This window comes from Artibeus jamaicensis, unplaced genomic scaffold (assembly GCF_021234435.1).
Source record: "Artibeus jamaicensis isolate MK-2021 breed Jamaican fruit bat unplaced genomic scaffold, CSHL_Jam_final contig_797, whole genome shotgun sequence".
NCBI lineage: Eukaryota > Metazoa > Chordata > Mammalia > Chiroptera > Phyllostomidae > Artibeus > Artibeus jamaicensis.
The window spans coordinates 10,526,638-10,552,819 of NW_026521977.1; the positions used below are offsets into that span (position 1 = coordinate 10,526,638).

The 26,182-nt window shown below is 43.1% G+C and overlaps 1 protein-coding gene across 2 annotated transcripts in view; it reads left to right on the top strand.

Moving 5' to 3' along the window:
• Nucleotides 1–26,182, top strand: part of NELL1 (neural EGFL like 1) — a 734,878-nt gene that overhangs the window by 149,779 nt on the left and 558,917 nt on the right. For both annotated transcript variants that reach the window (XM_037162229.2, XM_037162218.2), the window contains exons 6-9: nt 8,205–8,277; nt 9,200–9,282; nt 15,962–16,096; nt 17,316–17,418. In XM_037162229.2, coding sequence (XP_037018124.2) covers nt 8,205–8,277; nt 9,200–9,282; nt 15,962–16,096; nt 17,316–17,418 — 394 coding nt within the window. The remainder of the gene's footprint in view (nt 1–8,204; nt 8,278–9,199; nt 9,283–15,961; nt 16,097–17,315; nt 17,419–26,182) is intronic.

Genomic DNA, 26,182 nt, shown 5'->3' on the forward strand with positions numbered 1-26,182 from the left:
AATGAAGAACAAGCGTAGGTAAATGGCAGTGAGTTAAGGATGCTTCAGTGGTTTGGGCCTTCGGGCAGTTTCTAAATGATGGAGATCTCCGAAAGAATTCACATTGAAAAGCCTTTCAGAGACACAGGCTCTCTCTCTGTCTCCCTCTATTTCTCTACGTGTTGAGTGAATTAGGGCCTGAAACCTTTTCCTTACCTGGACAGCACCGTCTCCTTAACAACTGAGCCGTCACTGGGAAGTAAAATGAATTACAATTTTTTGTAATATCACAGCTGTTGTTGTTTTTTTTACCTCAGCTGGCTTCCATCATTCCACAGATGGTAAACATATGTTGATAGGCATATAGAAAAAGCAGCTATATTGGATTCCTCCCATCCCTAATTCTTATATTTCCTTTCATGCAGAAAGTGTAAGTCACAGAGCTGGAAAATCTTATACACTTACAGGTTAATATTTCTGTGCATTAAGACTTTGGAAACAGCAGGACAGCTAATGACATGCTAATGAGCTGACAGTTTTTATTGATCATAATGAAAGTTGACAAATGTCTTCCGTGGCTTTTATGCAAGCTGGAATATTTTATTAACTATCTTCAGGGCAGAAATACATAATTGGTTGCCTTTTGAAAATCCTCCTTGTGAGTTTCCCTGAGTTTGACTTTTCGTTAGCCTGTTGCCAATGCTTAGGTCCTGGCCAGTTTATAAACAGAACACATCTTTATCCATATATTTACGTGCCCTGCAGGAACTCTCCCCACCCCATTTCCTTTTCCCTTTCAGAGCAATTTGTTTCAGTGTTTTAGCATAAAAAAAAATACAGCCATTTTCTTCAGTGTAAACAGAGATCTGCAAGGAAATAAGAGCATTAAAAAAGAATTAGCATTTTTGGGTGGCAAAGCTGCTTTTATTTGTATCAGAAAGCTCTGAGCCTTGGAAGGACTTGCCTAATTTTAGTGATTCCTTACAGAAGAGTGTAATAATGGCATGATTTTTCTAATCTTTTTTTATTGCATCTTTCTGTATTTCTTACTGTGAAATGAGAAATGTTCTTGAACAATGGAAATAATTGGGCATTAGTTCTCCCAGAAAAACACCCATGATGTACAACCTGTCTGGTGCAAATTTATTTTTTAGTGCCCGGTGAGCTGAGTGTAGGAAGCAGAGGGTGGCAGCAGGCGGGTGTGACAAAGAGAGAAATTCCATTTTTCTTGCTTCTGTTAGTACTAATAGCAAAAGTTTATTAATTTGGGCTCTGCCCATTAGGGATTTATTTAGCTACTCATATTGGCTAAGATTTAGAATTGTACTAACAATGAGAAGACCAGTTCATTAGCAAATTAATAGTGTAAATAAGATCATGGAGGGGGCTGGATATTAGGCTACCTAAAAGGGTCTCTGTTTTCCAGCCCTGAAAAACTGGGCTAGAAATACATAATTGTATTATGTATTGTTGCATTGCATTTTGTATTATACATTGTGTTATCTATTACATGCATTTCATTAGCATGTAATGCAAATAATTTATTTTGGACAGTTGCATACTATCTTCCAGTTAAGGCAATTAAGATAGGACCTTATTTTGATGACAGGACCTCATTGTAACAACATCTTTGTTACCTCCTGGAACTCTGAAACTTTCTCAAATGATACGTTATTACTTACGCATGTTGTAGTGGCTTGACACTGGTGTTGGAGTTTATGGCCTAGGACTCAGGTGTCCTGTGGGAAAGCTACCTAGAATATTAAAGCCCTGGGTTTTTTGTAGGTCCAATGACCGGGTGAGCTGCCTTACCTCTGTGATCCTCACTGGGTATACAGCAAGGTCACCTCGGAAGCTTTTTCAAAATCTGCATGACTGTCCTCCCTCAACCTCCTCTAAAATTGCGACGCGCACCCCTAGTTTAACAACTCATGTCTTACCTGTTCTTCACAGACTAACAGATCTGAAAGTGTTATTGTTCCATAATGTACAATTCATAGTTTTCAGGAGTTTGATGCCTTTCAGGTACTTATTATTCCTACCATGTGAAATATACTACAATAGGAACTGCAGGGGATCCTGAGATGAAAATACATGATTTTTGCCTTCATGGTTTTGATAATTCAGTAATGCTGCTGATTGCCATTCAGCTTCAAATCAGGCAGATTTTACTCTATTCATATATTGCATTTGGATGCTGTTTTCACCACTCTGAACTTGTAATGAGTAAACCCTTTTGCTCCCAAGGAAACAATGAATAGAGCAGAGTTTTTCAAAGTGACCTTTCATCAGCATCATCTGGGACAGCTTTGAAAAATGAAGGTTCCTGCCCTGCTGGGGCAGCTCAGTTGCTTACAGCGTTGTCCCAGTACGCCAAGGTTGTGGTTCAGTCCCTGGTCAGGGTGCAAACAAGAAGCAGCCAATGAATGCATAAATAAATGCAACAACATGTCGATGTCTCTCTCTCCCTCCCTCCCCCATCCCCCTCCTCCCTCCTTCCTTCTCTCTCTCTCTCTCTCAAAAAATCAGTCTTCCCCTCTCTCTAAATATCAGTAATTTTAAATAATTTAGAAAAATATTTATTTAATTTTTAGAGAGAGGGGAAGGGAAGGAGAAAGAGTGGAAGAGAAACATCAATGTGTGGTTGCCTCTCATGTGTCCCCTACTGGGGACCTGGCCTGCAACCCAGGCATGTGCCCTGACTGGGAATCGAACCGGCTACCCTTTGCTTCACAGGCACATGCTCAATCCACTGAGCTACACCAGCCAGGGCAATTTTAAATAATTTAAAAAAAAAGAAAATCCCTGCCCCTCCCCAACCCTACTGAAACAGAATCTGGTGGTTGACCCATAATCAGAATATTAAATAGTCAAGGTGATTGTTAAGAAACTTGAAGTTTGAGAAGCACTGCTCTAATGAACAATCTGAAATAAAGCATAGGTCTGAATAAGAGGTCCAATGGGGTCAGCTAACTTATGCCCAGTGAGCTGCATTTTTCAGTTAAGTGTGGATACACATAAAGTTAAATAAGGAGAAATAATAGAAATTCTACCTTTTGATTCCTTATTTCATATTTTTTGCAGAGCATGAAGGCAAATTTTTATCCATAGAAATCTTCATAGATGATTTTTCTGGGAGAAAAAAAGCTGATGGAGCTACTTTGTAGTTTTGTAACAAAAAACTACACACTTAACAAATGCTTGTTTTGTTGACAAATGTCCTTACACTATATAGACCTTATGGCAATTCAGTGCAAGACCTTCTGGTTCTTGTTCCGGGGAAGGTTCTGGAATATACACACATGTATGTCTTCACATGCATACGCACATACAATCAGACTCCCCTGGGTTGCATTTGGTATTTATACAGTATATTGCCATCCTTCATTTAATCCATTATGGAATTACATTCATTCAAATAAATTAACATTTCACCTTGATTCATTTGGCAAGAACACATTTTCATGCCATTTTGTGGGCTGACCCTTGTGACCTTGCCTTAGAAATAAGTGCAAGTGCTTTGAGTTTTTGCATTAATGGGCACTGAGAAGCTGGCAGCCCTTATTTCCGTTTAGTTTAAGTCAACATCATTGACCTTACCTGCTGATCTGTGTGAAACACAAGTGCATGTTAGAGATTAATGGTGGCAAAGGAGAGGAGTGAGGAGGGAAGTAGGTAAAAGAAAGATGTGAGAGAGGCAATTTGTAATTTATAATGTAACAAAATCAAGGGTCACACTTGAAAAAAACAAAAGTGATGTGTGCTGTATTATGTTGCCACCGGATAAATGAATGGGATATCCTTTACAAATGGATTTTCCTTACTGCTCCTTCAATTTAAAATGATAGCCCTGCTGGGTAAAGTATTCTCACTTGTAGGTTCTTGCTTTTCATCACTTTGAATATTTCATGACAGTTTCTTCTGGCCTGAAATGTTTCTGTTGAGAAATCAGATGACAGTCTAATTGGAGCTCCCTTGTAGGTAACTACCTGCTTTTCTCTTGTGGCTTTTAGAATCTCTTATTGTCTTTAAGACTTTTCATTTTCATTATGATGTGTCTTGGTATAGGCCTCTTTGCATCCATCTTGTTTGGGACTCTCTACCCCTCCTGGACTTGCGTGTCTTTCTTTCACTGTACTAGGGCAGTTTTGGGTCATAATTTCTTCAAGTGGGTTCATGATCCCTTGCTCACTCTCTTCTCCTTCTGGTATTGCCATGATGCCGATGTTGTTAAATTTCATGTTGTCCCAAAGCTTTCTCATTCATTTCTCCTCATTCATTTTAATTCTTTTTATTTTTACTGCTATGCTTAGATGTTTTTTCCTACCTTGTCTTCCAAATCACTGATCTGATCCTCTGCTTCACCTAACCTGCTGTTTATTCCTTCCAGTGTACTATTTATTTCAGATATGCATTCTTTACTTCTGCAGTCAGAAGTAAAGTCCTTTTTTTAATTGCTTCTAGGGTTTTCTTTTTGCTCTTAAGTATCTTTATAATCACTATTCCAAATTCTCTATCTGATAAATTACTTGCTTCCCTTTCATTTAGCTTTTCTGGAGAATTCTTTTGTTCTTTTACTTGGGGTCTGTTTCATTGTCTTCCGCTTGGCTGTGTGTTTGTATGGGGGGACTCCACTCACAGCCCCCCCCCCAGCTGCTGTAAATGAGAATAAGACTCCCAAGACATGATCCGTTTGGGGAGGACAGGTGGCCGATCTCTCAGAGGAGAAGGGCCAGAAGCCTTTTACCAAATGGGCTTTCATTGAGTTCAATTTGCACAGGAATACAGGTAAAGCTCATTGATCATTGTAAGGCAGTAAGGATCAAACAATAGATAACATACAAAGAACTATGAGGGCTTATTTTGAGTCAGGTTCAGTTAGCTAAAGGGCTGTAAAACAAACTCATTTCATTCTAGGACCCTTATCAGGAAATTGAGGACATTCTTAGCAAAGTAGGTTTCATAGGATTTTATGTATCTCCAGGCTGGATCACCCTGGGGAACCTGGCCTTGCCAGCACAGGGCTGCACTGCCCTCTGTCCTTGTTTTAAGTTTCAGTCAGGCAGGGGAAGTAAGGCAGCCAAGAGACTGGGAGACTTTTTGCAGACAGAATGAAGACTTAGGCTATGTCAAAGCTAAGGGGTGAGAGTCCATCACCCCCTTTTTCTATAGCCCCCCAAGTTTTTCCCTGAGGGGCCCCTTGTCTGTCTTAGGTTGTCTCTCCTTTTAGGATCTTGCCAGTCATTGGCTAACCAGTCATTCGTTGGGGGCCAGGCAGGGTGAAGTAAAGGAGGCAGAAGCGGTGCCCCTGCCAGGGAGATAAGCTTTGTCTCCTTAGTGGCTTATGGTCCCAAGGTCTCTCACTCAGCCTTAGCCCTCGGGGGATGGGGGGTTACAGCTTCTGAAACCAGGCAGGGCATTTCCCAACATGCTTGTTTCTATGTATTAGGTATATCTGCAAAGACTCTGGTGCAGACCTATGTCAGATGCTGCCTGCGACTTGCCCTGGGCTACTTGTTTGGACCTATTAGTGATCCACAGCTTGTGGCTCCCTTTTCTAGGCCTTTTGGTGTGCAGAGCTACCAAAACTGGCTTTTACACCAAGGTGGGCCTTGGGGAAAGTCAGTTTAAGTGTCAGAGCTCCCAGAGATCTGCCTTAATTGCTAAAGTTAATCAGTGATATAAGTTCGAGCTGTACTCAGCTTAAGCTCCACATGGTGGGGCAGAATAAATCATGCAGGCAAGGTTATTGCTTTGCTTTAGGCTGATGCCTCATGAAGGGAAGTGCTCTGCCTGAGAAAGATGGCCTCTGCAGTTTGGGGAATGACTCAGCATGGGGATTCTGGTGGCTGTTCCTTTAGTTCTTTCCCCAGAGGCACAAGCCCCAGACTCTCATGCATCTCTAGTTCACCCTGCCCTCCCTCTGCCAGAGTCCAGAGTAAGTGGCTGCCAGTGGAATTTTGTGTTTAGCCCTTTAAGAGGCTCTCCGTGTCTCTAGCCATTTCTCTCTGGGGGACAGAAACCCCACAGCTTTTCACAGCTGAATTTTATCTGGGTTCCTTTCCTGGCTCTGGTGCTGTAGGCCGAGGAGCCCTTGGGGTTAGTCCCCACACTTCTCAGGGAGAACTCCCCATGCACTGAAATATCCCTCTGGACCTTCAGCTGCTGCCTGGGGAAGCCCAGCCAGCTTTCTTGTGCCTCCTCCACACTCCCTACCAGCCTTGTGTTGAAGTGGTTTCTTCTGTCTATCCTTGGTTATAAAGCTTCTCTCCAGCTAGTGTTCAGTCATTTTTTCAGGATGATTTCTCTACAATTTAGTTGTAATTCCAGTTTGGTCCTGGGAGGAGGTTTGTGCAGTTTCCACTTACTCTTCCGGCATCTTGAATCTCACAAAGGGATTTTTCCATTTGCTATCAGAAAGGTAATTAATACTACAACAAATGTATTCCAGGTTTCTGAGTGTTCTTTCCATGGCTGGTAAAAATAAGAATGATTGAGGGTCTCCCAGTAAACAGGTAATAGTAGTGCCCTATCCTTCCTGGTCCACGTGCTTTCACCTCTTCATCATCTTGGATGATGGAACATCCTGGTTTGCATGGGACTCTCTTAGGAAAACCCACGTAGTCTGGTCACTCTAAATTCATCCTTATTCAACCTGATTAGATGGATGTTTTCTAATCTGATATTCAGTTCTCTACTATGGTCTGTTCTTTGATTGGGTACGTACAGCTTCCTTCTTAGTTCACTTTTTTCTTTTACTTTGAAAAGTACCACACGCACAGAGATCTAAATTGTGACAATTTTAATTTGAACAACTGTTTTGCCGACCCAGCCCTAGAGTGTTGGAAGGATCCTTAGCTTTTGCATGGAGTCCAATGCTTCTCCTTGCAGACGAAGCAACTGAAGCTCAAAGAGAGTGGTTCTTATTGTCTAAGTTCACCAAGGTAGCTGGAAATGGATCTAGAACTGGAACCCAGGTTCCCTGACTTCCCATCCCGTGCTTTTCTCAAAGTTTTCAAATGTGCTTGATAGGTACCCTGTCCTCTTAAAAAAGTTAATTCACTGAAAAACTGAGCCACTTTGCAACAGGAAAAAGCTGATACACTTAGATTACACTCCATGAATTGTACCCTGAAATTCTCCTATAAGAAATTATGAATTCACATGAGTTCATATTCAGCAGCAGTGGCAGAGACTTCCTCGCCTGGTGAGGCTGTCTCATAATCGTAAACACTGCATTATCTGGGAAGAAGAAAAGGTTAATAAATGTATCTAACGCTGAGGAAGAGGGCCTGCAATCCTGTGATTTCTATTAATATTTCCAATTAATATTTTATCTGGAAATAATAAGCAGAAAACAGCATCTGCTGTTTAGGAGATGAGCGCATAAATGTTAAATGTTACTTCCTTTGAAAGACTTGTACACTATCCTAAGCCAATATTTTATTTATAGATTAAGTTCAAGATTCTGAACCAGCTTCCACATTTTCCATCTATTGTGTAATATCTCTTCCATCAAATCAGTTTAAAAAAAAAGCAAAAACACCTGGAACAGAATCTTGAAATTCAGCAGGAAAACTCCACAGCCACGTCATTATTTTCATAGAGACAGCAGCCCCCAGTGACTTCCTTAAATTAGGGCTGTACTTCCAGAATTAGTTACAGAACCAAAAGGCCACCTTTTACTCACAGGGAGATGTTGAGCCATGCTTCAGATTTCCCAGTTCCCAGTCGTGTTCATTAGCTGAGAGCAAAGATTATTAGGAAATTTTCCCCAGGTCTAATTTTATTTACTTGACTAAGTGAATCAATAGAAACATTTTAGTTTAATATGTTTCTGTGATCTTTTCGCCCCTGCTGAAACAATTCTATGAATTAGGAATATTTAATGATCCAGGATGATTAGGGCCCGGAGGAGAATTTTTGCTACATCAGTGACTTTTTGGTCCTGTGGTTAAGGAGTGTTTTCTGATGGATCCTTAGTGCTATGGAGACTTTTGCCTCAACCAGTGGTTACTCACTGTAGCTCTCTCCTGATGAATGTGCATATCAGCATGTCTAGGAGAGGGTGGTTTGGAGGAGGTCAGTGTAGACTAAGGCTGACTCGCCTTTCGAATGAGGGTATCAGTCTTGTTTAAAAATCACCTACTTTGGAGAACGTGTGACAAGGCCCCGTGCATGGGTAGCTGCAATCTTGATCCCCGCCTTTCTCTTCTGTTACCAAGGGGATCATCCAAGATGGGAAATTCATCTTTATGCCGAATGGATACATAACCCAGTGTCCGAACCTGAATCGCAGTAAGTAGCAACTTAAAGCATTTGCGAATTTTTAAATATTATATAACTCATTTGTAATGTCAGAGAAATAGGTCAGGAAAAATATGACACACTACTTACAATGTTGACTGATGAGATGGTAAGGTTAGTGAAGGAGCTTAGCTATAGCATATACTTCTGTGTCTTTGGATTTCTAAAAAGCTTATGGATTAGTTTACTAGCTTTAACTACAATGAAACTTTGAAGGTAAGAAAAATTACATGAGCAGTTTGGGTTCTATAGGTTGATATGGTAAGGTATGTTTAATATAATTATATGTCTGTAAAAAACCTTTTTTTGAATTGCTATCTCTTTCATTTTTTAGCTAGTTCCCAGTCCTATTGCTATTGCTTTACATTTTACACTTAAATTTCTTAAAATTGTAGTTTACATTTAATGTTATTTTGCAGTAGTTTCAGGTGTGCTGCTTAGAGGCTAGATGAGCGTATACACTTCACTAAGTGTCCCCCTGATGTTGCCAGTAGCCCGTCTGGTGCTGTACACAGTTCTCACAGTATTTTGGGCTGTAATTCTTATGCTTAACTTTATTTAAAAACCATTCTTTAGACTGCTTGACCTGGATTTGAGTTTTCTTTTTCTTCTATGGTGATTTGCATTTTTCCAGTCACCTGTCCATAAATATGAGGTTTGATTTTTACTGTAAAAATGGGATACTGCCTTTCTTTGGAGTGAATAGTTCCTTTTCCTCTGTTCATTTCTTTTTGTTTATTAATAAAAAGGGAAAGATCTATACCTGAAATCCTCTGATTTTATGGCAGTTCCAAAGCAATACTTGAACAAAAAGGCAAAAAGTTTTCTACATAGCCAAACAACTGTGGTTTTAAAAATTTCTCTTTTATATTAGCACTGTATCAACATTTGTTTTTATCTTTTCTTTATTGAGCTTGCCCAACCTGTAGTGATTTCTTAAGCCTGGTGCAAGGAATAATGGATTTACAGGAGCTTTTGGCCAAGATGACTACAAAAGTAGGTATCTGAATTTCACTTGTGATGTTTCATTTCTTTCTCCACTCTAGCTGGAAGTTAGAGTTACTGCTATAATGGAAACATTTTGAGCCTTGCCATCTGTAATATGTTACTATGAAAATGGTTTATTCTTACATGAAATAGCACTACCTATAGTAAACATAGCTATTTCTGTCTTCAATACTATTAGGCTGCACTAAAATGTTTACTTGAAAAATGTTTGGAAGAAAGAGGCTATATGTATCACTGTTGATTCCCTGGGAGTGGAAAAGAATTTGCCCATTGGCTATTAAACTCAGTAACACTGTGAGAAGATTGATATATGGTCAGAGCCAAATAAGCAAATGCATTTCGGGTGTAAGAATAATTGCCAGTGATCAGAAGGGGCAAAACAGCTATTGTTGGGGACAGATTACTGTCACAGGAAGGCACTGTGGCATTAGACATTTCTAATATAGGATGCATCTCAGGACGGGTCCTGAGTTAAATAGTGAAGGAGGCAAACTTAGTATTTGAGCACCTTCAGGCTTATAATTCTGTATCTTTTCCTCCTCCGCATGATCCATGTAACAAGAATCTTCTCAGGATCGGCTCTGTGCTGGGTGCTATGTCAGGTACAGGGGAGGCACTGGTGAGCAGGACGTGATTTCCACCCCCGAGGCGTTGCTACTGAGAGGCAGAGCCGAACACGTAAACAAACAGGGGCTTGCGTGCCTATTCATAATGTTTCAACTCATCATGAAAAGCCCTGAGCTTTGCCGTGAAAGGTACGAGGAAACAGAAAACGAGGCTAATGCTGCCATGATGATACTAATCAGCGGTGGACATGAGTTCCAGCCCGGGGTGGAGATAGAATCAGGTGAAGCCTAGGAGACATTATGCTCTGCAAAAGGAAGAATTTTGGTAACAGTGAATTTGATACAGGAGTCCTTATTCCACCCGTGGCCGTGGCTGCTCCCTGCCACCAGCCGTGGCCCTGGGAAGAATATTGGTGGGGATGCCTTCTGGTGGTAGGGCTGCTGAAACCAACATGTCTGCCTCAAACTCGGGTTTTGGTCACGTCCCCTCTTGTCGGGAAAGGAGAGACAGAACACTTTTCTGAGAGAGAAGCTGAACCTGAGATTCAAGAGCCTGAGGCGTCAGCTCTTGCTTTGGAGTGCAGTGGGAGTGGGAAATGCAGGCAGTGATTTGCCTTCCCAGCCTGTAGCACAGAGAGGCTTTCATTTCATGTCGTGGGAAGCAGCTTGCTCTCACTACTGTCAGTGATACTGCAGCTTGCTCCTAAACTTCTGGAACAAGAAACATGTCATCTAGCCTCTGGGGACCAAGGCTGTCCCCTCCCTGGCACTGAGGCTGCCCTTTGCTTTCTCGGTCTGTCCTGTTACAGGGAGTGGCGTTCTCCTCTTTCCAGTCCTACATTATCCAGGATTCACACTGAGGTCTGTCCCCAAAGCAGTCTTAATGTAAAATGAGCCTTTGTGTGGCGGAGGATATTTAATTGTGGGCAATGGCAAGCAGAAAATCATTTAATCCACCTTCTCACCCCACTTCTCTCACTTTGGAAGATTTATAAGTCTGTTTCTTTTCACCAACGGAGAGAATTAGAATTAGAAAACTTGGGTACTTCCATGTTCACATCATAATTTGCAGTCTGCGGTCATCTAGAAGAGGGGTTGGCAGTCTTTTCCTGTAAAGGGCCAGCTAGTAAACATTCGGCTTTGCAGGCTAAGAGGCAAAATGGAGACTGTGTTGTAGATATTTACCTCATTTAAATGTAACCATTTAAAATACAACCACTGGAAAACGTAAAAATTATTCTTAGCTCCTGAGCCCTATAAAAGTATGTTGTGGACCAGATTTGGTCCCTGGGCTTTCCTGTGTCAACCCCTCCGCTGGAAAAAGCTGGAAGGTAGCCCATACTAGGTATTATTTATTGAGTGTTTACTATGGGGTGTATACAGTGCTTCAACTTTTTATAATCTCTGTCACTTTCATCCTCACAACAATCCTGTGAGCTAGGCCTGATTTATGAGCCTCCCTTTCAGATGAGAAGACTGAATTCGGAGAAAGTGAAGTAACTTTTTTTTTTTTTAAGTTATACAACTTTTCTCAAGCTAGTGGGTGGCAGAGCTGGGACACAAACTCAGATCCTCCAAGTGGAATCATGACTGAGAAAGTTTATGGCTGGGAGAGAGGGCGAGGCAGAGTGGCAGGAGGTATAAAGCCGGGGTGACTGATGGAGAGGGGGCACTGGGAGCTGCAGCAGGAGCGTGGAGGACCGGTGAGAAGAGGGATGAGCAATCAAGAGAGAGGATACCTGTTGGGAATGAAAAGTGAGCGCAGAGCTTCTTGCAGCTGATAAAGGGGGAAGGTTAGGACGAAAACAAGGCCCCTTAACCCATTTTTTTTGGTAGCTGCTACTTATTTTCCTTGGAAACGTGTGGATTTTTCCAAGTCTGGACCCGAGTGCTGCCAGGTTCATGAGGGGGCACTTTCTATCATGTCCTTGCCTTATGGGTTTTTGGGTCGCAGAGGCTGTGCAGAATCAAACTGCAGACAGAGGGTTGTCCAGGCGAATTCTCAGAGAATACATCTAGTCAGTGTGCCAATATCTGAAGAGCAAGATCTTCCTGTGCCTTATGATAGCTTCGTTTCCTCTTTGTTCGGTCTTACAGCCCTTTGGGCCCTGATCTTCATGTAGGAGCTTCCTTTAGAGCACCCTGTTCTCTAACTCCTCTCCCCTGTGCCCTCTGCAGCCAGTAAGGTGGAAGCTCAGGGGTTCACCAGACTTGGTTTTGTAGAGAGTCCATGAGATAGGCAGGTGAGATCTGGAGGTCCGGTTTGGTGCACGGCACACAGGGGGCATTCAGTGAACCATAACTATAGTTAATTACATTGGTAAACCTCAGGGAAAAACAGGCAGCTATGAGGGAAAGATGGTCCCTAAGAAAATGTACACCTTCCCCAGCGGCTGGTATCACACATCCTGGCAGGGGCAGTGAGTTATGTCCAGGACCTAGTGTAGAGCCAGGTGCCAGGAGGTCTTGGAAAGCAGTAAAGTCCTCACACGTGGGTCAGAGTGGATCCTAGTAGAGAGAAGCTCAGTGCTGCAGCCGAACAGGAGATGGTAGCCAAAGTCACACCAAACCACACGCAGACTCCGGAGAAGCCCAGGGGGTCGGCTCTGCCTAGGAGGGCCTGCTATTCCTTTCCTCCTTTGAGGTGGGAAGGTTGGAGAATGACTGTGTCCTTGCTAGATAGATACAGGACAGATCCTAGGCCCAGATTGCATGTCCCTTTAGGTGGCAGTGGTCAGGGTACACAAGAGCCCTCTTGAAGAATCCTGGTGCTCTGGCCAATCCATACATTTCCCGAGGCAGAGAAAGCGCTGGGGAGCTGTCCCCGGCTGCTTCCCATGAGTGATCCATGAGACCAGTGATCCCCTGGCCTGCTCTGGAAGTTTCCTCAGTGCGTTTTGACACCGTGAAAGGCACCACCTTCTGGGCTGGGTGCATTGCTATGGGGTCAGGCTCTGCCCTGCTTTGTAAGGTCTGGACGAGGAGGTTCTGGAGACTGGGAATTCCTCATTCCTTCCATTTAAATCTTTGACAAATCTATTAATGCAAATTAAGCGGCATTTGGAGTGGCATTTCAGCTTGTAACATATTTAATTTTGAGGCTTTCATTGTTTTGAACAGCTCAATAGTGATTTTTCAATTAAGCTTAAAGATTTAACACAATAGAACAGTTCTTTTTTCCCTTCCATCCAGCAAATGCCAAATAAGTAGCATTTCAGAGAGGAAAAAAAGCAATCTACCAAATGACTAATGTACTCAGGTCCATTTATTGACCTCTGACTGTGAAAAAGGCTTCTGCTGCCTATCTTTGAATGTGTAACAGCTGAGAATAAATGATTTGGTTCTTGGTTGCTTACATAAATGCATGAACCAAAGTAAAACAACAGAGATGTAGATTTGATACTGGATCTATCTGGGATCCGCAGGCATTTGGGGAGAAAATGACAGGTAGTGTAGAAATAGCTTTTGAAAATGAATTTGTGTGAATTCAGCATGCTACCATCAGTGACAGAAAGCATAATTCACATTCTGATTCAGAGCTGTTTTCTCTTATTGTTGCAACAGGATGTAGCAGAGAGAAAAAGGAAGGCCGGGTTACATATGCAATGTCTTCGAAAAATAAGTTTTTTTGCTTTGCTATCGCTTTGTGTCTGTCTGAGGCACTCATGTTACAGAGAGTGGGACTTTTCAATGTTATCAGAAAAGGCTAAATATATTAAAAACAAAGACGGAGTTCCGAAGGTAAATGCAGTTAGTCCCGAGAAAAGCTTTTATTATATTAAATCTGAGGCATTCCTTGGAATTGAGTTTTATAGTTGAGCATAAGACTGAGCATAGTTCAGTCTTACTGGACATTACTGGAAATTGCCATTATTTCCCCTAGGCAAAGTCCTGGGTTTTCCGGAACCTGGGACAGATTCGGAATTGCCTTTTGGGTCATTTAGTCTTCAAGAAGTTTTCTTGGAGTGCTGCGGATACCAGAGTTGTTCCAGGTTTTCTGAGTGAGACAGGACACTTCCTCCCACAGACAGCCAACTCTGAGCTGGTTTTAGGAAGGATGTCAATGGAGGTCAGTTTTTTCTTGTTCAGTCCCAGGTCAGCCATCAGTCACCACTACCTTTTATAGGAACTATCTGGGGCTGCGGAGTGAAGTAAAGATAATGTGTGATGTTTCGCTTCCTTGTTTATCTCTTCCCTATGCATGGGTTTGATCATGTGACCTCTCCAAACTCTTGGAAGTGTATTTTCCCTTTGTTTCCTAAAGGATTCCTGAAAGAACTTAATTATCATAAATTCTAGAAACTCTATGATCAGGCTGGAGAGTTAAATGTAACCCGAACTTTGGGAATGTAACCTGCATGTTAGAAGAACCATAGGGAGCTGGTATTTCAGGAGCAGTCCACTCTCAGTTTCTGCAGGGCTGATTGGCGCACGTGGCTTTGCCTGGGATCCTGCTTGGTCTTTTCCCTGCCCATTGGTACCAGCTGCAAAAAGGCAGACCAGACATGAGATTTCTTGAGAAATTCTGCAAACTTGAAGGAAGAGGATGCAGTAAGCGACAAAAAACCGAGGTTGGAATTTCATGTGCCTTCCATTTCCAGAGAGTGGCGCTGTTCTCAGTAACTGAGAGGAGGCGGGCTGTGTGGATTGGAACCAGAGTCAATGCAGAAGGTGGTCAGGGCTATCGGGACCCAGGCTCAACCACCAGATCTGTAAAGTACTTCCTTGAAAGAGTCTTAGTTGGATCAGAGATTGACTTAGTTTCCGGTATATGGGGAAGATACATAACACGTGGAGGTGTAAGTGTGATTGAGAAGGAGAAGAAAGCCTGTTTGATGAGTTTTTAGAAAGTTGTGTTGTTTTTCAGTCAAGGCAGTCTCCATGTAAGGAATGGAGAGGAAGGGAAATGCTGGTACTGGATGGAGTTACTCCTTCGTGTGGGTGTGGCAATAGAGATAATACTGAATGAAGCTCAGGATTGGGCACTGCATCTTGGAAGGCAAACTGGAGTAGACTGAGTGGAAGGCGATTGGGAGAGAGGATTCAAACCATATTGGGAGGAGCTGTGTGGGGACCCTGGTGGGGCTGGCTGTGTCAGGAGCACAGGTGAGGACTGGATAACCTCAGCTGATTGAAGGGAGGTACACTCACTAGGATAGTTCCAAGGGCAAAACTGGATGTACTAGGGAAAAGGGAGAGATTGGAGGGCTCAAGCCAAGAAAGATGTTTAAGACATCCAGAGCTAACCAAAACAAAACAAAATAAAACAAAACAAATAAAAAGTCTTTCCTTGGAGATACTGTGTCCCACCAGTGGAGATATACACACAAAGACTGGGTAATCACATGACTGGGTTACTTATGAGGACATTCAAGCTGTATAATTCCTGTAGAATAAAAGATTCTTAGACCCTGTGATTAATGGTAACAGGTGACTTAGAAAAATGAATAAGTTTCTTTCACCAAATCTTGTTCTCACTGGGGGTTTGGTTGCCTCTTTTGACTTTCATCTGAACACCAAAGCGGCTTCTTGGGACATTCTGTTTGGGGGATTGTGAGCTGGAGAGAAGCTAGATCCTTCTGTGGCTTCTTCCCTTTTCCTGGCCCTAGTTCCCCAGAAGTTTTCCCGAGACAGAAAGCAATGACTGCCCAGGCTGTAAACTACGACACCTCGGTCAGTATGTGAAGAACACAGAGGAGATGGTGGGAGATAAATGCAAGCACGTTGGCGTTCCTCACCAGGGCTCCTGTAAACACTGTAATGCATCCTCGAGAACACATTCATTATAAGGGCTTCGTGTGGGGCTTTGAGCTGAATGCACATATGTTTCGGAATACCCAGGGGGTCCCTGAGATACAGTTTAATGTCTCATTTGATGCTCGTTAGACCGTGGGAGCCAGTACGTCTTTAATTTAGAATGATTCTACCTCATGTAAAGGAAAAACAATTTAACACAGAAAACATATCTGACTGAGGATCAGTGAGCCACTCTGAGCATTTCCCCCTGCTCCTACTGGAATTAATTTTTCTCGTTGCTGGTAGCTTTGTTAGGACAAAGCAATTGAATTACAGAAATTACAGCTGGTAACTCTTGTTTGCAGCTCAACTATGCTGAGACAAGACTGAGTCAGCTGGAAAACTGTCATTGCGAGAAGACCTGTCAAGTGAGTGGACTGCTTTACAGAGACCAAGACTCCTGGGTGGATGGTGATCACTGCAGGAACTGCACGTGCAAAGTGAGACTCCTCGTAAACAAATAAAATAAAACACTTATTTTTAATGTTATTTTTACTGTTGTTTATGCCCTTACAGATTTCCACTTACCCTCTCCCCCATTGTGCGTCTCCCCATTCCTGGCCTTCACCCCTCTGGCTCTCACCACACCGCTGTCTGTGTCTATGAGTTAGGCAGACACGCGTATGTTCTTCCGCTTGTCCCTTCACCTTCTTTCAGCCAGTCCCCACTCTGCTCTGACAGTTGTCTGTGTGTTCCGTGTGTCCCTGCCTCTGCACCTGCTTTGTTCAGCAGTTTCTTTTGTTCATTACACTTTTAACAGGGCAGTTTCACTAATTACCATGTAATCTGGTTCTTCACTATGGAATACAGCTCTCTTAGTACACAAGGTAAGAAGTATTACCTTTGTACTAAGCCCCTGTTTGGTAATCTGTGCTGTTATGAAGGGAAACTGGAAAAATAGCATTTCATACTTAAATGCTTGGAAATTAAGATCTGCTTTCTCTCTTACTCTTAATATGATCTAATATTATTATAGAAGCTTGCTGTTTGGAGTTTGGAGGTTAGAATATCAGAGAGGAAGAATTTTGATTTTTCAAAGAACCTAGTGGTTCGTTTCATTCATGACATTTTCTCTGCTAGAATAAATTATAAAGGGTGGTTTAATTAGTTCCTAGGTATTTTTAAAATTATTTTACAAGGTAGCCATCATTTGTTTCAGAGAATATCAAGACCCCTCGACTTTGAGGTATTCATCATTTCTACGTGCCTTCCTCTGTTTCAGAAAATCATGGGAGTCTTCCCCGCAAATTGATATGTAAACCGCATCCAGTTGAAATTATTTGATGCATATCTGAAGTAGGCCATTGTTTGAGAAAATACAAAACAGATTGTTAGAGCCCCAACAATGATTGAAAGGGTCTGCAAAAGGTGTTATTTATGTTCTTGAAGAAATAGGCTTTTTGTTTCCTGCCTAATCTACTTAACCCACACAGGCAGGTGGAAAGAAGCCAGTGATATATATCAGAAAAGTAATTGAGGTGGCATGGGTTCATTCAGGCTGGAGAAAATACTTTATTTGTGGTCCTGGAGTGGACTGGGAATTCCTCACACGGCTTCTGTGTCCCTGATGGGGTTTCTGGGATGAGCTGTGAGCTTTCTCCGCAGAGGGAACCTTCAAAGGGCACTTCTGAGATGCCCTCCTTGTCCTTTCTTCCTCAGAGTGGAGCTGTGGAATGCCGGAGGATATCCTGCCCCCCTCTCAGTTGCTCCCCAGACTCCCTGCCCGTGCACATCGCTGGCCAGTGCTGTAAGGTCTGCCGACGTAAGTACTGAATGAGGGTCAGGGTGGCCCTCTGCACGTTGAGATTTATTCTCTCCCCTCTGGGTTAGGCCTAGACTGATTAGCATTGATGAGATGAAGCACCCCAGTAGTTGATGTAATGTTAAATGTATGGTAAGAAGGTTGCTGTGTTTTAATCATTTGTGATGTGGCTTGCACTTTACATAGGGTATTTTTTAAAAAAAATCCTTGCACTAACCCTAATTACTTTCCTCCTTTCCATTCTGTGCAGAAGGAATTAGTGTTCCCAGGGATTTAGTCACTTGTACAGGATTAAACAGCTGGTAATGGGTGGAGTCCATCTTTAACATCATAACTTCAAAGCTCGAATGTGCTAGGTCCTCCTCAACCTGAATGATCAAGTTAAGGGCCAAATTCAGTGTTTTGGCATTTTGAGGTCTTGGCCAGATGTCCTGTTTTTAAAAGGTCTTTGTTAGGAATTTTGGGATGAACTTCAGCTATAATACTACAACAATTTTCCTCACAGTTGGCTTGTCCAAGTTATACAGTGATTTATAAATCCTTTCCCTCCATATTGCAAAGGGCAGTATTTCAAGTGAAATAGTGAAGTGAGCATAGAGACAAGCAATGTGTACAAACTGCAATTTAGAATGTTTGTTATGGGCCAGTTTCCCTGCTAGGTTCTTGAGTTCTCCTAGCTTATTGAATCCTCACCTCGATCCTTTTGGTGGAGATTATTAGTATCCCTGTTTTACAGGAATCTTAGGCTTAAGGAAGTTAACTTACCAAAGTACAGGACCAGTGAGTGGCAAAGTGAGATGTAAAACTGTAGGAGACCATTCTTCATGGCGTGGGCCCAGCCCCCAGTGGCAAACACTGACTGCAAAGTAACTTCCTAAAATCCATGCTAAACTTTCCAAGGAGGAGTGTAATCAGTTCAAACACTTTTGCCCTTTTCATTTGCAATTATCCTCTTCTGTGTTGTGATTAGAGGCAGTGGCACCTTTGTTTTCTGTAAAAGGTAACCACCTAAAGCAACCTGTGCATAGTAAATGAGGACCATCATGTAATGTGTGGAGAAACCCAATAAAGGGCATTCATGGCAAAGACCATGGCTTTTGCTCCCCTTGAGAGAAGAGCCATGCTGTCCCTTGTCCTCCACCGGACTCAGTAGTCCGTGTGAATGTCTCATTTCATCCATAATGACGTGGACACTGTGGGCCGGTGTCTGCATCATAAAACTAGTTCTATTGCACTGCAAAGCCCATAGTCTCTCATGAAACTGTATGGTCTTCTGTAGAAAATGAGAGTTTAAGTTAGAAATGTGGCATCCTAGAGATAGTTTTCAAGATCATTTACCTGTTGAAAAGCACCAACATCATTACATTTCAAAAGACAGTGGTTCAGCTTTTTGCCAAGAGCAGCATGTTACCTAATATGGCTGTGGAAGTGGGGGTAGCTGGTCTGGTCTCACCTGCCCAAAACTTTGTTACACTCAAAGGAAGCTTTCAAATGTTCCCTTTCTCATGGTTGGCAGAGCACACTCACCACTCAGGAGAGTGTACCTGGTGTAATCTAAAAGAAGAACCTTACTTATTTCTGTTCCAAGAGCTTTGGAAGTCACATCTGGCAGTACCTTTAGCACAAGTGCCCAGGTGTTGAGGTTACAGTTTGCTACTATGATAGAAAGATAGCTTTTAGTAGGTGCAGATGTTTTTTTCCAATTTTGATATTTTATGTAATAATTAACAGAGGAAGTTGAACAACTATTGGGAATTTGTATTTAAAAATATAAGATACTTTAAATCTATTATTATGTGTTCTCTGGACAGATCCGTGAATGCTTTTTCTTAGAGATTATTGTTTGGACAAAGGGGGTAGATGAGTTTTATAGCTGCTTTGTGTTTTAACCTTTTGATTTTCTAATCGTCAGAGCAGTGTGTTTATTTGTAACACTTGGAATCCACAGAGGAAAGATAAAGAGGGAAAAATCTCCCATAGCACCACTACTTGGAAATAAACACTCTTGAAATTTTAGTGGATTTCATTTTTTAAAATTTTATGTACAGTAGAGATCTTATTGTGCAGATAATTTTTATTCTAGTTTGTTGACTTACCATCATCACTTCAGTATATTCCTATGTTTTTAAAAAGTCTGTATGAAGCTCATTTTAATGAACTTCATAGTGTTCCATTGTCTGGCTATTGCTTAACTTATTTAATCATTCCTCAGTTGTTGGATATCTAGGTTGTTTCCTGCTTTCCATTCTGATAAGTTTCTTTTTAGTAACATGTTTTGTATAGAAAATACATTTTTGTGTGTTATATTTTCTTAAGGTAGAATTCTCCAGACTAGAATTATTGGACCAAAAGTCCGACATTTTGCCCTGGCTGGTGTGGCTCAGTGGATTGAATACTAGCCTGCAAACCAAAGGGTTGCCGGTTTGATTCCCAGTCAGGGCACTTGCCTGGGTTGCAGGCCAGGTCCCCAGTAGGGAGAGGTGTGAGAGGCAACCACACACTGATGTTTCTCTCCCTTCCTTCCCCACTCTCTAAAAATAAGTAAATAAAATCTTTATTAAAAGCCTGACATTTTGAAATGATACATATCAAATTGTTTGCTCACTAGAAGTGCATGGGGTAGTCGTTTTTATTTATTCTAGTTTTGGAGAGTTTTAAGTTTTAAAACACCTTTTAATAATTTCCCCAGTGTTACCTAGATGCTGATACATAGGCAGATTCCTAGCATCTATCTAGGTAGCACTAGTTTTCTCAGTAGCTCCAACTGGTAGTTTGACATTTTTTTCATTTAATAAAATGGTAATGCAGATAACTTATTAAAAGCACTACTTAAAAAAGCTAAAAAGAAATGCTACAAGGCACCTCTGGTGATTAAAATGTTGAGAGCCTTTGGCCAAGAGGGTGTTTATTTTTTACTTCTTTAATATAAATATGCATAAGGCAGTTACTCAGTGCCGATTCCAGGGATCAGGATAAAAGGGCTCCTGTTTGCTTCCGAGGGCTTGCTTTCAGGTGGGAGACACGATTCGTGGTGTCCGGAGTTGTAAATGCAACCATACAAGGTGTGAGATGGGGCACTTTGGGTGCAGACGGACAGCTTGCCGGTGGTGGGAGGGGACACCAGTGGAGGGCCCGGTGTGCTCCCCCGAGGAGGTGGAGCCAAGCTACAGGTTTCTAACCTTCTAGGGAGTGAGGGTGGCAGGTGGGTCAGTGGGGTGGAGGAGAGGAGAGTGAGGAATGATGAAGCGAAGTTCTAACATTAGTCAGTAGGATGTGTAGAAGTTTTCAGGTATCTTCACATCAGGAAAAGGTTGGAGAATATTTACTGTTGTTGTCCCCCCGGGGTAAATTTCGTGAGCTGCTCTCTGGGTTTGGGTGGGGGCGGTGTTCTAGGGACTCTGAGAAAAGCTATTGATCTGGCCCAGGTGATGGGAGCCGGTACACAAAAGCAAATTGTTTCCTCCGCTGACATACTGAGTGTTCGTGGCCTTGTTATGGCCTTAGGAGATGTAGCACTTAAAAAAAGACTGGCGTGGCACCAGTGCCAAAGCTGCAAGTGGCAGGGGTGGGTAGGATCATGCTGTTTAACCGAGGCCCCCAAAGCACACTGCTATGGGAGGCCATAAAGTTCAGCAGACAGTTGATTTTTATACGGACTGGTGGATTTGAGGGCTGCATGAGTCCCCATGTGCGCTGTGAATGTAAACAATGAAACACTCTTATCTCTGCATAGGAGTTTGGGATGAGTCAGGGGAAGAGAGTAATCAGGCATGTGTCTTCAGACAGGGTAGCAAGTGTGCCTGTGCCATTGCGAGGTCAGGGGGCAAGATAAGGAAGGAAAGCCTACTTCTTGGCTCCCCAGCTTGGGCAGGAAGCAGATGGCAGATCTGAGAGCAGGGCATTTAGCAGAACTGTCACTCTGGAGTGAACCGCCCTGCCAGGTTGGCGGCAGCTGTGCTGGGGAGTCTGGGAGTTCACTGGACAGGGATTCCAGGCTTTGGGAGCTGTGGGCTCCTCGTGCAAGCATGCAAGGAGATTGGGGAGCCCACATCATCAGATTGGAAGGAGGAGAGAACTTTGTCTACCCATGTCTCAGTTCATTGCCTACAGAAAGTACTTTGTCCTATTCTGCACAAAAGCTCCTTTTCAAGACTAAGGAGATTTTTATACTGGAGGTGTCAGGTCCTGATACTAGAATCTTCCTTCATCTGTTTGGGAGGCATCATGGAAAAGTCAAGAACTTTCTGGATTCCTTAGCTGTGGGCTCGTAGTCCAGGGAGTGGAATGGGCGTTTCATTCCTCAGACATTTGTTGGGTATCTGCTCTATTTCAGGCATTGAGCCTGCCCACCTGTGAATTAGAATCACCAGGTAAACTTCTAGTTTCCAGAGTCCCAAGGCTCCACTGGGATCTAGTGAACTGGAATCTCCAGGCAGTGGTGTCCCGGAGTCGGCATTTGTTTTGGTGGGCAGCTTTGGGAACTGGCTGAGATCTGAGGGAGACGGAGAGGGACTCTTCAGCTGTGCAAAAGAGAAGTTACAAAGGAATGGGGGTGGCAGAGGGGAAGGGAGGTAGTCTGTCTGGTAACAGAGGCTTCTTCTGGCTGAGTAGCAATAAAGCTGCCAAGGTGGGTTGGGGATGGACGCTGATGATCACGTCCATTCGATTTGCTCAGTCATCCTCCCCGAGGTTTCTCTCCCAAACACTGTCCTTACCTCTGGGTGCAAGAGCAGGCCCATGTGGATCTTTCGGTTTTGTCAGCCACTGTATTAAGCCCTTTTATGTCTATTAATTCGCTAACTTTTTCAACATCCCAAAGTCACAGGCCCCTTTATTATCTTTGTTTTACAGATAAGAAAGTGAAGCACAGAGAGAAGTCACTTGTCCGGTGTCTCTTAGCCTTGGTGGGGCCAAAATAAAACCCAGGTAGCCTGGCTCCAGTTCTGACACTCTTAACCCATCTCTTCTATCCCCTGCTGTCCCGGCAGGTGCATGCACTGTCTCATTACCATAGAGGACTGTGTAACATGCACGCCGTGTAAGATGCAGTGTTGGCCACAGAGAAGAGAGAGATGAACTCCACTAGAAATGTGTGCATGTGCAAGTGTGCATGTACACTTGTGTGTTAGAACTTCATAGGGGAAGTAATAGCTGAGCAGAGTGTTGACAAATGAATAGGAGTTTGCTACATGGGCAAAGGGGATAAGAGCACCCCTGCCACAGGGAATTGCACAGGTAAAATCATGGAAGTAAACATAGCATTGGTTCTGGTACTCAAAAGCGAGATTTTAAAGCAGGGTTGTGGCATGATCAAAGAAGTGCTTTTACAAGGCTGCTACATCTGGAGAGCTGGAGTGGGTTTGGTGTGGGGTTCAGGTGCATTCCAGGTGGAAGTGGTGAGGCTGGCAGGTAAGCACTGCCCCAGGAGAAGAGGAGGAAGGGCTGGGTGTGAGTGGTCGCTCAAAGTCTGGTGCATGGTAGGTGCTCCACAAGCATTTTTTGCTTGAGACAAGTGACTCAAGGACAGACTGTGGGGGACAAGTTGTCAGATTTTGAATAAGCACTGATGGAGAGACTCTGTGTGTGATTAACAGAAATTAAGGCAGGTGGAAGAATTAGTTCAGGGCGTGCTGCCTTCTGTGCAGCATGTTTGAGTTAGAGATTCCTGAGGAGCAAGCAGTTGATGTGGGCGTCTTGCTCAGAGGCTTCTAGGTAGTTCCCCTGTAAACATCTGTGCTGCCTGTATGCTTGCTGCAAGCGTCTTCAGTGTGTAATTGCTGAAAGGCAATTTCGCTATGAAAGATAAAAGGATAAAAAATTAAAAAGAAACATTAAAGAGAACATAATGTAGCATGAAAAAATTAGTAACAAAATGAAAAAGACTTCATTGTAAAAAATGAATATACATTGTCTTTGAAATCTTTTGTTTATGGTGCTGTACTTGGGTTTTTTTTTTTTCCTGGCTTGTTGATTTGTTACTGCTTTCAGTGTTGCAGGTTTTTTTTTTTACTGAAATTTCTTCCTTCATTATGAGAGTGATCATTTTCCAACTAAAGAACTGATGATTAATGCTCTCAAAGATTGTTGCAAATTAGTAGTTGCTTTTTTCCTTTTTAAAAGTTTTATTTATTTAATAAATTTTAGAGAGGGGCATCGGAGGGAGAAAGAAAGGGAGAGAAACATCAATGTGTGGTTGTCTCTCATGTGCCCCCCGCTGGGGACCTGGCCCACAACCCAGACATGTGCCCTGACTGGGAGTCGAACTGGCAACCCTTTGGTTTGCAGGCTGGCGCTCAATCCATGAGCCACACCTGCCAGGGCTAGTTGCCTTTTTTCTACTTGCCATAGTTTGGTAAACTTTTAATTTTGATGGATGGGAGGGGATGACTGTGGTCACCATAGGATTTACGAAAACCGATATATGTTGTCATTTTCTTGTATAGGATATATTCTGGCTAAGATTCATGTAACATAAAAGTGGGAGTACTGTGAGAACTTTGTAGATGGAGAAATGAAATTGACAACTAGCTTAAATACATTATGTCAACAGCAGGCGGTTGATTTGTTAGTGGAGAAATGAAATCTAACTATCAAGAAGTTATTTTATCTTCTATGGTGAAAGTGCCAATGTCCATTTAGGTGGTGAAAATGTGTGTGGTGAAATTGTGCCAAAGGTGTAGACGGGGAAACTAGCAGACATGGCGTGTATGGGTGGTGTCCGAAGCCGGCTGGAGGAGTGAGCTCCCAGAGGGAGGAAGGATCGCGCTGCCCCTCTCCTGTAAACCGGGACACAGGCTGCCGACTTCGATATACTAAGCTACTGAGTGCCAGGGATGGCTGAAGTATGTGTAGGGCACACAGTACCTAAACAAAGACAGAGCAACCTCGTGTTCACGTCTGACCGGGGTGCTGAGTCATACCTGTCAATTGTGTATTTAATACACACCCAAATGTTAAAAGTGTCCGGTCATTGCACTAGAGAAATCAGCTTCAGATTTGGAGGGCTAGATGTCTGTGGGTGCAAAAACATCGACTGTCTACCTATTTCTCTAAATCCCCGGCACATTTGTTTCTGACATTATTCAGCCGGGTGTGTTGGAGCCCAGTGTCAATTTCACGGTCAGACATTGTGAAATGTCCTTGTTTGCACGTCCCCAGCGTGATGTGAAGGGCTTCAGGTAGCTGTTCACGTTTCTACTCGCACTGAAAGCTGTTGCATTGGAGTCCCCAAAGCCCAGCCAAAGGCACCAGAGCCTGACTCACCTCCTGCTTGATTTTCCTCAGACACATCAAAAATAAGCCCTCTGGCTGGAGATCCGAAGGCTGGATAATGAGCACTGATGTTAGGCATATGGAAGGCGGTGGTGGCAAAGAGGGCACTGCCAGAGAAGAGGGGCAAGTGTGAGACAGTAGGGCACAGTCTGGTGACCTCCGGTGGGTGTCCTGAAGGCTGTCCTAAGGTAATTTCACAGACACTTGGTATCGTGATCATAGCCACATCCTGCACCAGTGCCAAAGCTGCAAGTGGCAGGGGTGGGTAGGATCATGCTGAGTTTAACCAAGGCCCCCAAAGCACACTGCTGTGGGAGGCCATAAAGTTCAGTGGACATTTGATTTTTATACCGACTGGTGGATTTGAGGGCTGCATGAGTTCCCATGTGCGCTGTGACTGTAAACAGTGAAACACTCTTATCTTTGCATAGGAGTTTGGGATGAGTCAGGGGAAGAGAGTAATCAGGCATGTGTCTTCAGACAGGGTAGCAAGTGTGCCTGTGCCATTGCGAGGTCAGGGGGCAAGATAAGGAAGGAAAGCCTACTTCTTGGCTCCCCAGCTTGGGTAGGAAGCAGATGGCAGATCTGAGAGCAGGGCATTTAGCAGAACTGTCACTCTGGAGTGAACCGCCCTGCCAGGTTGGCGGCAGCTGTGCTGGGGAGTCTGGGATTTCAGTGGACAGGGATTCCGGGCTTTGGAAGCTGTGGGCTCCTCGTGCAAGCATGCAAGGAAATTGGGGAACCCACATCATCATTAGTGCCAGTGAGTCATGATTTGTCTAGAAAGTGGAGGCATAAAAGGTGATTAGGGACACACACACATACACAGAGGGGGTACCTCAGTACTCATGATTAATTCATTTTGATGAGCGGCGAGCCAATGACGATGAAGCATTTTCTCTTTCGGGGTGTCATCTCGACTCATACAAGTTCTAGCAAGTCCAGTGGGTGGTGAGCAAGCTCATATTGATGAAGCATTTTTTTCTTGTCAAGATATGATGTGTGCTGTGTTGATGAGTTCTGAAGCTGACATGTACTGAGGTGCGACTGCATGTATAAGAATATACATTGAATAAGGATAATAAGGAGCCTACCTAGAAAATTACAGTGACTCTCTACATTTTTATTGCCATTGTCTCAGTTTTTGTTCTGAGACCCTTGGTGTCTGCTTTTAACATCACACAGCACAGAGATGTAGAATCACGGTGGAGGGAATACAGCCGTTAACACCGGGGTGAGTGTGTGTGAGGCCCGTGGGTACTCGAAGCAGCAGGGACACCACTCTGTAAACTGCATGATTTTCTAACCACTTTGCTGTACATCGGAAGCTCATAAAGAGTAATATGGAATGTAAACTGTAATTGAAAAATAAAAATAAATTTAAAAAATTGCATTGAGTAGCAGAAAGAACTCTTATCTGGGAATCAGGAAATTTGACTGGCTTTTACTACCAACCGGAGGCTCGTTAGTTCTAACATTATTTATTAGTAGT